Genomic DNA, 16083 nt, shown 5'->3' on the forward strand with positions numbered 1-16083 from the left:
GGCCAGAAGACAATCATTCATTCTGTTATTGCCCTTCTCCAAAATAATAATCTATCTAAATAAAAATGTAAGTGTTTGTTTGTTCAAAATCTTAAATCTCTGAAAGTTCTTCACCGATTGCTTTGAAATTTTGACACAACGTTGCATTCGAATACGCGCGTGTTTTTATATACCTACTATTATATAGATGTCACACCTGTGACAGGTAAAAACATGCTTTTTTAAAAAAACCCAGCACCATCTGTTGGACGTAAAAGCAACACATGCTAACCAGACTGAGCCACAGCAACGCGTGGCCGGGTACAGCTAGTATTAATAATAAATCTGTCTGTTGGCATATTATCCTGAGCAATATGTTTTTCCCCCACCTCAGAGGAGTTTACAGGTAGTCCTTGACTTATGGCCCCAATTGAGGCCAGAGTTTGTGTTGCTAAGTGAGACAGTTGTGAGGTGAGTTTTGCCCCATTTTACGACATTTCCTGCAGTGAATCCCTGCAGTTAGTAACCCGGTTGTTAAATGAATCTGGCTTCCTCATTGACTTTGCTTGTCATGACCCACCCCGGGACACTGGAGCCGTCATAAATAGGAGTCAGTTTGCCAAGCATCTGAATGGACCGCGGGGGATACTGCAGTGGTCATAAGTGTGAAAAACAGTCCTAAGTCCATATTTTTTTCAGCGCCGTTGTACTTTTGAACAATCACTAAATGAACTGCTGTAAGTCAAGGACTACTTATACAATCCCTCTCTGGCTGTAAAGATGATAATCCTTTAGGCAGCTCTTGCCTGCTCTGTTCTGTCTGAGAAGACAAGTGCTTTCCTTAAAAGCTCCCTTGATCCCACGACCAACAAACCCTTTCCTCTCCAGTAAACAAGCTGAGAAAAAAATAAGAAAGAGGGGATGTGTTGCAGGTTCCTTCTGGGCAAGCACAAAGCAGCTATTGAAGTCTACAACGATGCGGCTCAACACAACGAGAAGGACTGGGTACGTTTGAGGCTCTCCTCCTTGTTTCTAAATAGGATTGTCAGGATTGGATGTGGACAAACCAGTCAAGGACCACAGGCCAGATTTACACCGTTTTTTCCCCCTTCTTTATACAAGCAGCAGCCACTTCTTAAAAGCACGACTCGGGGGGGGGGGGGAGAAACAGCTAAGATGAAACTGGTGCACAGTAATGTAGCTTGCGAGACAAAATGCGGCTCCAGTACCCTGTTTCTGCCTATACAGGTAGTCCTCAGCTTACGACAGTTCGTTTAGTGACCGTTCAAAGTTACAACGGCACTGAAAAAAAGTGACTTAGGGCCGTTTTTTCACATGGCCATTACAGCGTCCCCGTGGTCACACGATCAGAATTCAGACACTTGGCAACTGCTTCATACTTATGACGGTCGCAGTGTCCCGGAATCATGCCCTCTCCTTTTGCATCCTTCTGACAAGGTTGTAAAGTTGGGTAAAACTCATTTAACAAATGTCTTGTTTAACAACATAAATTTTGGGCTCAATTGTGGTCGTAAGTGGAGGACTACCTGTATAAGTGTACAGCTTGGCTTAATATGGGATGAACACGTGAGCAAGGAGAGGCTGTTCGTTGGTAAGGATTCAGGCTGGGTCCGGGCCCTATGAAGTAAGGTCTGTGATGGGATCTCCAGCCATCTCCAGAGGAAGAACAAACTAGAAGAAGCGAAGCGGGGTTGTCTCTGATTGATACACACAACAAGGCTCCATCTTCCAATTTTTCCCCATCTGGAAGAAATAATTTTCTTAAGTGGATAGACCCATATCCTCTTAGCATGCATTCTTTCATTGTGGTGGATATTTTCTGGACTCAAATGTTGGCCAGTTGTGCAATTCATAGTATTTTGGCAGCAATATTTTTAATAATAACTTTATTACGGTCATAGACCAGCAATAAACACCACTTTTTACAATATATTAAGAAAAAAAATAAAAATAAAAATAGTACTGACATTAATAGTAAATAATAACATCCCTGTTAAGAAAATACATGTTCTCAAAATGTTATGGTCACTCCCTAGTTTATGTGAGTGGATAGTGTGTGAGTAAATATAATGTTCCCAATTTATTAGAGATAATCTCCCAAAAATTGGCACAAGTTGACGGCTATAAATCTGTAACCAATTTTTTTCTTGTGGACATTGCTGCAACACAGTATTTTGCCATTGTATGCGTTGGCAGGTTAAAATAATATAGTTATATGCTAAACAGATCCACCTGTTTGTTGCATGATATTGCTATTGAACCAAAATTTTATTTTCTGCATCCATACAGTACATTCAGATTTAACTGTCCAAATCAGTGTTCCTCAATCTTAGCCGCTTTTAAGATGGGTGGACCAGCTTCCAGAATTCCTGATTGGCTGGGGCATTCTGGGAATTGAAGCCCCCCCACATCTGAGGTTGAGAAACACTGGTCTAGATTATGATTGGAACTGACCAGAATCTGGGGTGCTTTGTCCCTAGTTCAACCTTCCAGCCACTGTACCATGTAGGCTGATAGTCTAAGAAGAAAATTTAATTGACATGTTTGGCTAAATGTTTACTAAGTTGCCCTTTTCATTATATTTATGTCTTGGTAACCTTTCCCAACCTCCTGCCCTTCCGATACATTGGATTTCAACACCCAGCACTCCCATCTAAGATGGCCTTCAAGAGAGCCAAGCAGCAGGTTGGGAAAAGCTATCTTAATATCTTTGTCATTAGCTGAAATTGCATCATTCCTGTTTTTTCAGATTATTTGCAAGGTGTGTCCTTGCTTGAATTTTGTGGTCAATAACGCGCTTGACTTCAGCGTTTTGCAGTGCGCCACGAGAAATGGTTTCCGTTTTTTTGAGCGCTTTATAAACCTCCCTTCTTTTCGTACCTAGGAGATCTTTCATAACTTGGGCGTCTGCTACATGCAGCTGAAATATTTCAACAAGGTAAAAACCGGCCGTTCAGCTATACTATATGCCAGGCAATCCATATAGGTCAGTAATGGCGAACCTTTTAGAGACCGAGTGCCCCAAAACTGCCCCCCTCCCCTGCCCCACCCCAGCCCCTGCCCCCACCCCGTCCCCCACCCCGCCTGCCCACAGGGCCACTCATCGCCTCCAGGGCCCGCCACAGATTGCCCAAGCAGCCCAGCAGCGCCATGGCGGCCACGCCCTCTGCCCGTGCCCCACAGCATCAACTGTGCGGGATGGGGCGTGAGGGCAGAGTCTTGTCTACGCTGCCTGGCTGCCATGTCCTTGGCTGCACTGCTTCGTGTGGGCCATGCTCAGGGGCGACTCTCCTCCAGGGGGGCTGCTGGTGAGGAGGGGGGTCATGGGGGGAGGTGAGGCTGGGGCAACGGCACGTGTGCCCACAGAGAGGGCTCCGAGTGCCGCCTCTGGCACCCGTGCCATAGGTTCACCACCACTGATATAGGTCAAGGTCTCAGCTTTCCAGAAACCCTCCAAGATTCAAAGCTGTTTCTTGATCCTGATGAGAAAGCCAGACTCTGCATTTCATTACTTAATATCGTCAAGCTGCCTTGGGAAAAAGAATCTCCAAGTTAGACTTATGCGATCTTGAAGCTTCAGCTAGCCCTCTTAAGTCCCCAACTGGTTCCTGTATCTTTCCAATCCAGATATTTAGGTGTTATGATGCTCCCTGTACTGGCAGGTTGCCTCTTCCAGTAAGGTTGCATTCCCTGAACCAGAAAATCCTGTTTGTTTTGTTCTAGTTGCTAAGACCAAGCCAATATTTTATTAAGGGAGGATTCTTGGCTGGCTTCTCTCCAGCCATGAAAAGTGCCCCCTCTCTTCTCTCTCCTCTGCACGTTGGTGATGTTTGCCTTTAAAAGGGAAGCTTGCTACAGTAGTGTATTTTGCTGTTAGGTTGAGGAGTTCCTTCTGTCCCTCTTAGGCTAACTTATACCAGCCTATAAAATATAATGAAGTCTACAGAGTGTTGTGCTATTTATACCTTTTAGTAACAAATGTGCTGTGCTACATAAAGTCATCCTTTTTTTAAAAAACAAACAAGTTTTATTGGTTTTTTAAACATTTACAACAAAATGCTCGAGAAACACCGTGGTGATGGGGTAATCAATCATCCAAAAAGAAAGTCATATATATATATAAAACTCAAATTAATACATTAGACGTTCCCTCTCTGCTTCCCTCCAATAGCATAACATATTTAAAATAATCCATTTCTAAATTACATTTATATCGATCCAAATCCTGTTTTTAAGCTTTACTAATTTACAATTACCATAATCCGATTTAATCTTAAATAAACATAATATTAGCACTTCGGGTACCCCTTCTAAAATACACATAATATTCCAGCAGTAACATTCTAATATATCCAGATGTATTCTAAATCTAATAAATCATTAATTTTATCACAAATCTCTCTTATTTCTTCTTCCACTACAAAATAATTATCCCAATTAAGATAAAAAATATTACTCTATTCTATGTATAGATAGTCTAACACTCAATCTATTTCTATAACAGAACAAAGCAAAACAAAACACAAAACCATTTCAGTCCATTAGGTAGGATTTCCTTTCTCTCTCTCCAATCTCCTCTCCCCTTTTTTAAATGTGCCTGGGGGAGAAATATCAAAACCTGCAACCTTTTCCTTCCATCCCACTGGCTGGGTCTGGGGGAGAAGAAAACGAGGCCTCCCAATCAATGCCTTTTGATGGGGAGGGTTTTAGCAGGAAGAAACCGCCTCGTCTCTACTCAGTTCATCAATCTTGAAGTTCCTGCTGGCATCAGCACTTTTGGGCAGGATGACCTATAAAATCCTGCTGGGATCTTTTCGTCGCTTTACATTTCCTCAAACTCATTGCAACTCTAGCCTCAGCCCAAAGCTCACCCCCCCCCAGCTGGGTTCGCGGTATCTGTCGTGTAATGAATTAGAATAGTAACCTAATAACAGAAAGGGACCTTGGAGGTCTTCTAGTCCAGCCCGCTGCTCAAGCAGGAAACCATATGTCATTTCAGACAAATGGTTGTCCAATCTTTTCTTTAAAAAAACTCCAATGTTGAAGCACTGTGCAATTTCTGGAGGCAAGTTGTTTCACTAATTATTTGTTCCTCACTGTCGGGAAATGTCTCCTTAGTTCCAAGTTGCTTCTCTCCCTGATTAGTTTCCATCCGTTGCTTCTTGTCCTGCCTTCAGGCGCTTTGGAGAATAGCTTGACTCCCTCTTCTTTGTGGCAACCCCTCAAATATTGGAACCCTGCTATCATGTCTCCCCTAATTAGTTTTACAGGAGGGCTGGGGGGTACAAAGCACTAAAGGCTTGGAAGTAGCACCATACAGGACGGATAAACCTTATCCGGTCTTGAGCAAAGGGTTGGACTAGAAGATATATTTGATATATTTTATGTCATCCCCCCCCTCGCTTGCAGCAGTTGCTTGACATTGTTGGGGAGGGATAGATCTGTTTCAGCTCAAGCCATCCCAGAATAAGAGCAGTGTTCGGGGTGATCGTGACAAGACCGAGCCCATTCTCTCGCTTGCGTTCAGGCCAAAGATCAACTGAACAACGCCTTGCAGCTCAACCGACATGACCTGACATACATGACGCTGGGGAGGATTCACCTGATGGAGGGGGAAAGAGATGCAGCCATTGAAATCTATAAAAAGGCAGTGGAGTAAGCAATTTTCTTCATTTCTTCTCTTTAGGGCTGGAGGGAGAGGCAGGAAAGAGGGCGTTCCATCGGAGGGCCAAGCTCATCTTAAAATCCAAGCTCAATTATATATGTCAGTGATGGCGAACCTTTTAGAGACCGAGTGCCCAAACTGCAACCCAAAACCCACTTATTTATCGCCGGGTGCCGGGTGGGCGTGGCCCACTGGGTGGGAGTGGCTGTGGTGGTCATGGCAGATTGGGTGGGTTGGCCAAGGTGGGCCTGGTCACCTCAATGTTGCTCGTGGGAGGGACACCTGTGGGGGGTGGACAGGGTTGGGGGAGATCCAGGGGGCTTCTGACAGGTGGGGCGGTAGGCAGGAGGCTCGTCCTGCGGGGTGAGGCACGGCAGGGTGGGGGTGCCATTACCATGGGGCAAGGCAAGGGCCGGGGTGGCTGCTGCCTGACACCATCAGCCCCTGCACACAGAGGTCAGCGAGCGCATGGAAGCCGACGGTGTCCATCAGCAGCCACAGCCTGCCGGCCCCTCAACTGGCGCACTCTGGGGCTCCGCAGCCTGCCACCAGCAGTTCAAAGAAGCTGCCTTTGAACTGGATGGACGGCCGATAGCTGAGAAGGCGATGCAGTGGGTCGTGCCCAGGACAAGGAGAGCATGTGAGACCAGGAGGGAGGGGATGGGGGGAGGGAAACCAGCCGTGCTGGGATGCATCCGGCCACGTGGGACCTCGTCGAGTTAGCGGATGGCTGGTTGAAGAGGGACAGTTGCCATCTCTGGGGCATGGCGCGCGTGCCCACAGAGAGGACTCTGAGTGCCGCCTCTGGCACGCGTGCCATAGGTTCACCACCACTGATATATGTAGACCAGGGGTCCTCAAACGTGGCCACTTTAAGACTTGCGGACATCAACTCCACGGTATTTGGGGCCACCTGTTACGAAGCTTCTTCCTTCCCCTGCAGACGAATGAATGCTTGGATTTAACGAAGGCAACAGATGCCTTAAATCCCCATAATCTCTATTTCTGTTTTTTTTTTCAGATTCTCCCCTGAAAACACAGAGCTCCTTACAATTCTGGGCTTGCTTTACCTCGAGGTAAGAAAAGTTGGTCATTAAATCATCAGGTACCTACATTCAGGTAGTCCTCGGCTTACGACCACAGTTGAGCCCCAAATTTCTGCTGTTTAAGCAAGACAGTTGCTAAGTGAGCGTTGCCCCATTTGACAACCTTCCTTGCCAACATTATTAAGTGAATCCCTGCAATTAAAGTTAGTTATAGGATTGTTCAGCAAATCCAGCTTCCCCATTAACTTTGTCAGAAGGTCGCAAAAAGGGGATTTACGTGACCCCCGGATGCTGCAGCCTCCATAAATAATGTGCCAATTGCCAAACATCTGAATTTTGATCACGTGACCTTGGGGATGCTACAGTGGCCGTAAGTGTGAAAAACGGTCATAAGTCCCTTTTTTTCAATGCTGTTGTAACTTGGAGCAGTCACTCAATGAACTGTTGTAAGTCTGGGATCACCTGCAGTTGGTAGTAGATGTTTTCCCCTTCTTTGCATTGAAAGTAAATCTCCACTATTTTGCTCCCTCCACCCCACACCTAATGTCAACGCTGCTAACATCGGATGTTTTTGCTTTGACAACAGTTAGAGAGGCAACCATTTTCTTCTTATGTTTTACTTTTAGAGTTAGGTGATGCTGGTGGGGGGAGGATTGTGCATGAGAGTTTAGATAGACATAACAATACTGGACTTGATGTGAGAACCAAGGTTAATGAAATAAGAGATGATAAGAATTGGCGAGCTGGAGGACTGGAGGGAGAGCCTGCACTTCAAGATAATTGGGGAATGTGATTTATGACTGTTAATTGGAGGAGGGAATTGTGCTTTGATACTATGGGCTCAGGGGAGGGTAATCCAGTTTTTGGCTTTGACTGTGTTAGTGCTGATGCTATGCTTCTCAAATAAAGATTCTTTAAGATAAACAATGCCTCGAAATTCTTTGAAGAGTTTCATCTGTCAGAACCATGACACCTAATTTGTAGACTGAAGACTCTCCCTCTTTCCCCTTAGACCCGAAATATAATGTGTAGGACTACTTTTCTCTGGATGCAGCGACAGTAGAATAATCCTTAGTGATAAACATGCCAGGTTATCTGCTTTCTCTTTTCTTAGCTTGAGATTTATCAGAAAGCCTTTGAATACCTTGGAAATGCACTCACATTTGATCCCTGCAACTATAAGGTAAGTTGTGGAATTAGGAAGACGGGCTTAAGTTATGAGTGTTTTTCACACGTATAAAGTTAACGCTGAATGTAGCCAGGAATCGTTTAAGGTGGGAGTAAAAGAGAGATGAAAATACACAGATTGCTCAGCAAGATAGAATTAAGATATATGATATCCCCTTGTTTGCTTAATGTATTTATGATTAAATGCATAAATGCGATGATGTTGGAGGTTAGGAAATGAATAACTGCAAGTTATACTTAAATGACAAGCCAATTAATTTATTCTTGCTAGGCTGTTTATAAAAATTGGAAAGCAGAGAAATACCAACACGGGCAAAGGATGGTAAACACGTTCCAAGTGTTGAATGCTTTTTTTGAAATCAGCAAAAAGGGCAGTGCAGGAAACGGCTTTCCGTCCCTTTCGTTACATGGAAATCGGAGTTGGATACAGCAAGACTGGGATAGTTAAGGGTAGGCAGTAAAATGAGAGGCTGAGTCCAGAAAGAACTGGTGGTAAATGCCAAAGGGATAAATGGTATGAAAGAATTATATTGGGGGGGGGGGGGGGGGTGTTGGATCGAAAGAAGGAACTAATGTGGTTGGAATCTCAAAACAGATAAACAAAGGAAAAGTGAGTGGTTCCCACGAAACCTGGGGGTGAATAGAGTTGAGATCCTCAATGTATTAAGTAGGGCATCATCACAGCAAAAGCAAACCTAATTGGTAGGGCGAGGCATAGTAAACGGTGTTGGTCTAAACTAAATTTAGCGAATTCCTTTTATTTTGCTTACCTCGTGCCTAGATTTCTCTGGCTCCCTGTTTCGTATTGCTTCCCTGCATTTTGTATAACGTTGCTTGCCCCTGGATGCATGTAAATAAAGACCTGTATACAACAAGTATAATGGGAGATTGCGAACCGCCCTTTCTTGTCTCCCCACTTCCAGACAGCAAGAATTCAGTTATGTCTGGTTTGTAGTATCCTACCTCTTCTCACCATTTTGGGCCACAGGTTTACCCTCGGATGCATTCCCGAAACCTGAAGACAACACCTCTCCATTCGGGCCCTGGAGCTTGTAGCGTATTTACTTATTCTCTATTCACGAAACCTTTTCTTCCTTGGCCTGCTTCGTGTGGGCTCCTTGTTTTTTAAAGGCCATTCTGGCAGCTGGCAGTATGATGCAAACCCATGGGGACTTTGACATGGCTCTCAGCAAGTACCGGACCGTGGCTTGTACCGTTCCTGAGAGCCCTCTGCTCTGGAACAACATCGGCATGTGCTTTTTTGGCAAAAAGAAATACGTGGCGGTAAGTCTGTTGCCTTCCTGTTACTTGTCCCCCCCTCCTGTACGTTTCGATAGGAGGAAGAACAGAAATTCTCTCTCTGTTTCCCGTGGAGTCTTTCTCCTCCTCCATGGCAGGGGGGTACGTATGACTTAACTTGACTTAACGATCACAGTTGGGACCAGAATTTTGCTGTTCAGGGAGTCGTGCTCGATTTTACAATCTTTTTTTGCCATAGCAATAGCCCTTGGACTTATATACCGCTTCACAGGGCTTTACAGCCCTCTCCAAGCGGTTTACAGAGTCAGCATTTTGCCCCCAACAATCTGGGTCCTCGTTTTATTGATCTCAGAAGGACCTCCATTGACCTGCGTTCTAGCCACTGGGCCACCAGGCCATGATCGTTACATGAATCCCTGCAGTTGATAAATGAATCCAGTCCCCCCCCCCCCCCCGTTGACTTTGACTTGTCAAAAGCTGGCTGGGAAGGTTGCAAATGGCCATTCCTTAACCTACCCCACCCCCCAGGATGCTGCGACTGTCATAAATACATGCCGCTGAATTTTGATCTGTGTGACTGTGTGGATACTGTGACAATACTAGGTGCAAGCGCTGGTCACACGTCCCTTTTTTTCCAATGCTCTTGTCATTTTCAACCGTCGCTAAAGGAACGGTTGTACGATGTGTTTCTCGCGCTGCTGTGCTCCTTGGTTGCAAGAAAGAGACGGAGGACCGTTCCTCACTGTTTTTTTTTTTTACTCTGTCTGTTTCCTGGTACATTTGCTTTCCTTCCAAGGCCTCTGGCTGGGGGAGAGGGGGTGAGGGGCAGCACGTACACAGGGAGAGGGGAGGCGAGTGGATCCGACATTTGGAGAAAATAAGAAACAGCAAGGAAGGCACCCCTGCTGTGTCTCCCTTTCCCCGTGCCTTCTGCCTCTGGCATTCTCGCCAGAGCCTCCCGATTGGGAGGATTTGTGAAGACTTGATCAGGCGCCAGAAGCTCTCAGTCGCTAAACAACCTTGTCTCCATAGTTTGGGGGCCGTGTGCCTCGGAGGGGCACATGCCCTGTTTGATACGCAGCTGTTCCAAGCATGGGTACGTGTGTGTCGTAAGAGGATTCATTTCCCCACTGAGCCACTAGCATCCCCGACACCTCTCTCTTTTTTAAAATCTGAACTATTTAGCTATCTAGTCACTGGCTCTACAGGAGAGCCTTGACTGGCTCTTCTCTAGCAACAATGACCGTGAATGAACTAGGGCAGGGGTAGGCAACCTTGTCTCTTTTATGACTGGTGGACTTCAACTCCCAGAATTCCTGAGCCAGCCATGCTGAGGGGAAAGGGAGAGGTTTCCAAGCTGAGCCATGCTGGCTCAGGAATTCTGGGAGTTGATGTCTGCAAGTCATGAAGGGGCCATAGTTCCCCCATGCTGGCTGAGGAATTCTGGGAGTTGAAGTCCACGAGTCATGAAGGGGCCATAGTTCCCCCATGCTGGCTCAGGAATTCTGGGAGTTGAAGTCCACCAGTCATAAAAGAGCCAAGGTTGCCTACCCCTGAACTAGGGTGTCTCCAAGTCACACATGACCTTCAGAGGCCTGTTGTGTCACCCAGCTCAGATTCACATTGCTGGTGTTGGGAGCATCGTCAAGCTGGGGAAGAGGCCAATTGTCCTTGCCTGCTCCCTTCCCCAGTTCAGCAGAAGGCAGAAAGGCATGTCTGCGTACACGGGCACGCGTGTACCTGTGTAGGCCACCGGATTTGCTCCCAGCACTGATAGGACTCTTAAAGGGGGGAAACAGTTAACGGATCTCCTACATTGGGAACACCTTGTGCCACAGGATGGACTTCACTAGGTTCTAACAAACAGACTGATTTATCACTTTATCGGAGAACGCGTGTTTGTTTATTTATTTGATTTTTATCCCACCTTTATTCCTTTATAAATGACTCAAGGCGGCAAACATACATAATACCTCTTTCTCCTCCTGTTTCCCCCCCCCCCAACAGCAACCTTGTGCGGTGGATTGGGCGAAGAGAGAGTGATTGGCTCAGAGTTAGCCAGCTGGTTTTTCTTGCCTAAGGCGGGAGTAGAACTCGCTGTCTCTTGCTGATTGGCCCAGAGCCACTCAGCCAGCTTTCAGGCCTAAGGCGGGACTAGAACTCACCGTCTCCTGGTGATTGGGCCAAAGTCATCCGGCTGGCTTTCATGCCTAAAGTGGGACTAGAACTCGCTGTCTCTTGCTGATTGGCCCAAATTTACCCAGCTGGCTTTCATGCCTAAGGTGGGACTAGAACTTGCTGTCTCTTGCTGATTGGCCCAAAGTCACCCAACTAGCTTTCAGGCCTAAGGCGGGACTAGAACTCACCGTCTCCTGGTGATTGGCCCAAAGTCATCCAGCTGGCTTTCATGCCTAAAGTGGGACTAGAACTCGCTGTCTCTTGCTGATTGGCCCAAATTTACCCAGCTGGCTTTCATGCCTAAGGCGGGACTAGAACTCGCTGTCTCTTGCTGATTGGCCCAGAGCCACTCAGCCAGCTTTCAGGCCTAAGGCGGGACTAGAACTCACCGTTTCCTGGTGATTGGCCCAAAGTCATCCAGCTGGCTTTCATGCCTAAAGTGGGACTAGAACTCGCTGTCTCTTGCTGATTGGCCCAAATTTACCCAGCTGGCTTTCATGCCTAAGGTGGGACTAGAACTTGCTGTCTCTTGCTGATTGGCCCAAAGTCACCCAACTAGCTTTCAGGCCTAAGGCGGGACTAGAACTCACCATCTCCTGGTGATTGGCCCAAAGTCATCCAGCTGGCTTTCATGCCTAAAGTGGGACTAGAACTCGCTGTCTCTTGCTGATTGGCCCAAATTTACCCAGCTGGCTTTCATGCCTAAGGCGGGACTAGAACTTGCTGTCTCTTGCTGATTGGCCCAAAGTCACCCAACTAGCTTTCAGGCCTAAGGCGGGACTAGAACTCATCGTCTTCTGGTGATTGGCCCACATTTACCCAGCTGGCTCTTGTGCCAAAAGTGGAACTAGAACTCGCTGTCTCTTGCAGATTGGCCCAAAGTCACCCAGCCAGCTTTCATGCCTGAGGCAGGACTAGAACTCACCACCTCCTGGTTTCTAGGTCAGCACCTTAACCACTACAGCAAACTGTCTCTCCATGGTTTCATCAATCGGAGTAAATTGAATGACATTTAGTTACGTTCAGCTTAGCCAGGATTTGCAAGCGAAGTGTAGGATTTCCTTTGGAGAAGGACAGTGTTGTTTTGTAGGGGCAGCCAAGGCCCAGAAGGTGGCCTGGGGACATCCCCTAGTGACAAAATAATGTTCTTCCGCAGGCTATCAGCTGCCTGAAACGGGCAAACTACCTTGCACCCTTTGATTGGAAGATCCTGTACAATCTTGGGCTGGTCCATGTGACAATGCATCAGTATGCTTCCGCCTTCCACTTCATCAGCGCAGCTGTCCATCTCCAGCCAAAGTTGGCAGAACTTTACATGTTGCTAGCAGGTATCAATACTCCACCTGCCCTCCACGCCTCCTTACTTAAAATTCTGATTCCTGGCATCCAGAAACATCTGCTTTGCTACGATAGCTAGTATACATTGATATAGTATTTTAGACATACAGTCCTCATTAATGATCTCGAACTTTCCTAAAACAATTATGGTAAGATAATTTCACCTTAAGAGTGAGACCTTCGTTCTTTAAAAGGAAAATGTCATGGGTTCAAGGGTAAAATTAAATTCAGTGTCCCCCCCCCCAATTAGGAAGATAAACCCTTCTGTGTTTTTTTCTTCCTTTCCTTACTTTAGTTGCCCTGACAAATCTTGAAGATCTTGAAAACGCAAGGCTAGCCTATCAGAAAGCTTCATCACTGGACACGTATGTATTCTCTACTGACTTAATTTTAGGGAAGGCTTCCTCTGAACTCAATGAAAAGGGATGGGGTTATAGAGCAGGGGTGTCATCCTTGGCAACCTTTAAGACCTGTGGACTTTCAAGTCCCAAAATCGCAGTCTTCCAATATTTGAGAGGCTGCCACAAAAGAAGAGGGGGTCAATCTCTTCTCCAGAAGGATAAGAAGCAATGGATGGAAACCTCTCAAGGAGAGAAGCAAGCTAGAACTAAGGAGAAATTTCCTAGCAGTGAGAACAATCAATCAGTGAAATTGCTTGCCTTCAGAAGTTGTGGGAGCTTCATCACTGGAAGCTTTGAAGAAGAGACTGGACAGCCACTTGTCTGGAATGGTGTAGGGCAGTGGTGGTGAACCTATGGCACCGGTGCCAGAGGCGGCACTCAGAGCCCTCTCTGTGGGCACGCGCGCCGTCGCCCCAGTCCTAGGCCTTCAGCTGGGTTTTATAAAACCTTTTCGCTTTAGGCCTCCGCTGCCATGTGCAAAAAAAAAAGGTTCAATCAATCAATCAATTTCAACTTCTCGCGGGAAAAAAAAGATCTTGCAAAGTTGGAGTTGATTGATTGAACTTTTTAGTCCCACCCAGTCTGCCGTTACCACCGCAGCCACGCCCACCCAATGGGTCAGACACCCCAATGGGCCACACCCACCCGGCACCCGACGATGCATAAGTGGGTTTTAGGTTGCAGTTTGGGCACTCGGTCTCTAAAAGCTTCACCATCACTGGTGTAGGGTCTCCTGCTTGAGCAGGGGGTTGGACTAGAAGACCTCCAAGGTCTCTTCCAATACAGTTATTCTATTATTCTCTCTTCCTTATCCTTAGTCTGATCCACTGCCTTGACCCAGTTCACAAAAATCAAGCCTCTGTAATCCTTTCTGTATGAGAGAATTTGGTGACTACAACGCAATTAGTCACATTTGTCTAGCTTTGCCATTTACTGGCCAAATACCATGTTTGGTATTTCAAGGTTACACCGTGTTTCTTCTGCTTTACAGATGCAACCCACTCATCAGTCTGAATCACGCAATCCTGCTATACAATCAAGGAGACAAGACGGGGGCTGTTGCTCAGTACTATGAGATGCAAAGAAAGGTCCATGCCTTAAAAGAGAGCACCCTGGATTTTGACCCCGAGGTAGGTTGGTTGTAAACTACTAATGGGAACTTCCACAGCAGGGGAACAGAGTGGTTGGCTTCCTCAGAGGTGTTCTGTTAGAGAAGATACCTCTGTTACTGAAAGTGAGTACCTTAAAACTATATTCAAGTCAGAGGATTCAATTTGCGTCCCTTTCAAAGATTAAAATTGCTTCTGGCAACCGCTGACAAATTGAGCCTTTTTTTTCTGAATAGCTACATAAGCATCTCTTGAGATTCTCTTATTTCCTTCACTGAAGGCAAAAATTGGTGCAGGACTCAGGTAAAATCTGCTGCAGGATTGGACCAGGCATTCAGTTTTCCTTCTTCTTTTACTCTTGCGTGGTCAGATGGTGGACATTGCCCAGAGACTGGGCACTTCCTTACAGCTTGGAGAGGTGGCAATCTGGGCTAAACCTGGGAAAGACTCGAAATCGAAGCCGCGAGGCACCGCACCCAGCGCACAGCCATTGGGTTCCAATCAAGCTCTGGGACAGGCCATGTCCTCTGCAGCTGGGTACGCAAAGACAATGAGCCGAGGTAGGTCTTCTGGTGCTGCTTGGCTTAAGCAGAATCCATCCTTGCCTTCTCGGTTCTTCTCAAGAACTCCTAGGCCTGGGAGCTGCTCAGTAAAGCAGGGGTCTTCAAACTTGGCCCTTTTATGACTTGTGGACTTCAGCTCCCAGAATTCCTCAGCCAGCTTGCCTGGCTGAGGAATTCTGGGAGTTGAAGTCCACAAGTTTGAAGACCCCTGATGTAAAGCAAGGCTGCGAGATCATGAACTTGATTTATTACAGGGGTCTTCAAACTTGGCCCTTTTATGACTTGTGGACTTCAACTCCTTGAAGCTTGCCTGGCTGAGGAATTCTGGGGGTTGAAGTCCACAAGTCATAAAAGGGCCAAGTTTGAAGACCCCTGCAGTAAAGCTTGGTTTCAGTGGCCCCTGACTAGTCTTGGTAATGGCTGGTTGGCTGGTTAAGCCCAGGGGTCTCCAAACTTGGCAACTTTAAGACCTGTGCACTTCAGCATGTCTGGCTGGGGAATTCTGGGAGTTGAAGTCCACAGGTCTTAAAGTTGCCAAGTTTGGAGACTCCTGGTTTAGCCACATGTTTGTATCCTGCTTAGATTAAAAGGACCATAACTAGAGATAGGTAGAGCATCGTATGTTGATTCCATTGTCGGGTCTTCTGCTTCGTATCAGATATTTATCTATTTTGATTGGGAGCTGCCTAGAGTTGTTTGAAAGATGGGCGGTTATATTAATGTTTTCAATAAATAACTATTTAAACCATGTCACCTCCCATCTCACAAAAATGACTCCCAGCACCATAGAAGGGTTAAAATTTAACCCCGACTGGAGCCACAAACACAACATAACGGAGGTCAAAAAACATTAACCGGCAGAGTCCATTTGACCCAAATAGGAGCCAGGATAAGAATGAAATCTCGACTCAGCTGTGCAGAAAAGTATCCGCATAAGATTTCCCTTTTGTCTTGTTGATGGCAGGGAAGCAGAGAGAGAAAGAGAGAATATGAACGCTTGACAGTAAAGGAAGCCTACGGCACATTGCGCAATGTCAGCAGTGTCTCTTCAAGGTGGCCCCGGAATGGGGGAAGGAGGAGCAGTTGAGTTATTTAAGAACCAAATTCAGAGTTGTAACATTGTAGATATGAGAATTTTTAATTAAAGAAGGAAGCAAATAAAACAAAAAGGGTGGCCGGGAAGAATGGGAAAGTGGGAAATTCTTGACCGACTAAGCCCTAATTGGGTCCTTCGGTGCATCCCCCTCTCTGAGGGTGATGGACAGTTAAGAAATATGAAATATCAGTCAATCAATCAATCAATCAATCCTAAGGGGGCTTCCAGGTGTCTCAAAC

The 16083-nt window shown here is 46.2% G+C and overlaps 1 protein-coding gene across 1 annotated transcript in view; it reads left to right on the top strand.

The window, feature by feature from the left end:
• BBS4 (Bardet-Biedl syndrome 4) overlaps positions 1-16083 on the top strand; it is a 41825-nt gene that overhangs the window by 24977 nt on the left and 765 nt on the right. The window contains exons 6-15 of the mRNA XM_015827051.1: positions 912-984; positions 2885-2938; positions 5528-5655; positions 6687-6741; positions 7826-7894; positions 9031-9183; positions 12494-12665; positions 12971-13040; positions 14068-14206; positions 14556-14745. Coding sequence (XP_015682537.1) covers positions 912-984; positions 2885-2938; positions 5528-5655; positions 6687-6741; positions 7826-7894; positions 9031-9183; positions 12494-12665; positions 12971-13040; positions 14068-14206; positions 14556-14745 — 1103 coding nt within the window. The remainder of the gene's footprint in view (positions 1-911; positions 985-2884; positions 2939-5527; positions 5656-6686; positions 6742-7825; positions 7895-9030; positions 9184-12493; positions 12666-12970; positions 13041-14067; positions 14207-14555; positions 14746-16083) is intronic.

Source organism: Protobothrops mucrosquamatus, unplaced genomic scaffold (genome assembly GCF_001527695.2).
Source record: "Protobothrops mucrosquamatus isolate PMUCROS unplaced genomic scaffold, P.Mucros_1.0 scaffold3467, whole genome shotgun sequence".
Lineage (NCBI taxonomy): Eukaryota > Metazoa > Chordata > Lepidosauria > Squamata > Viperidae > Protobothrops > Protobothrops mucrosquamatus.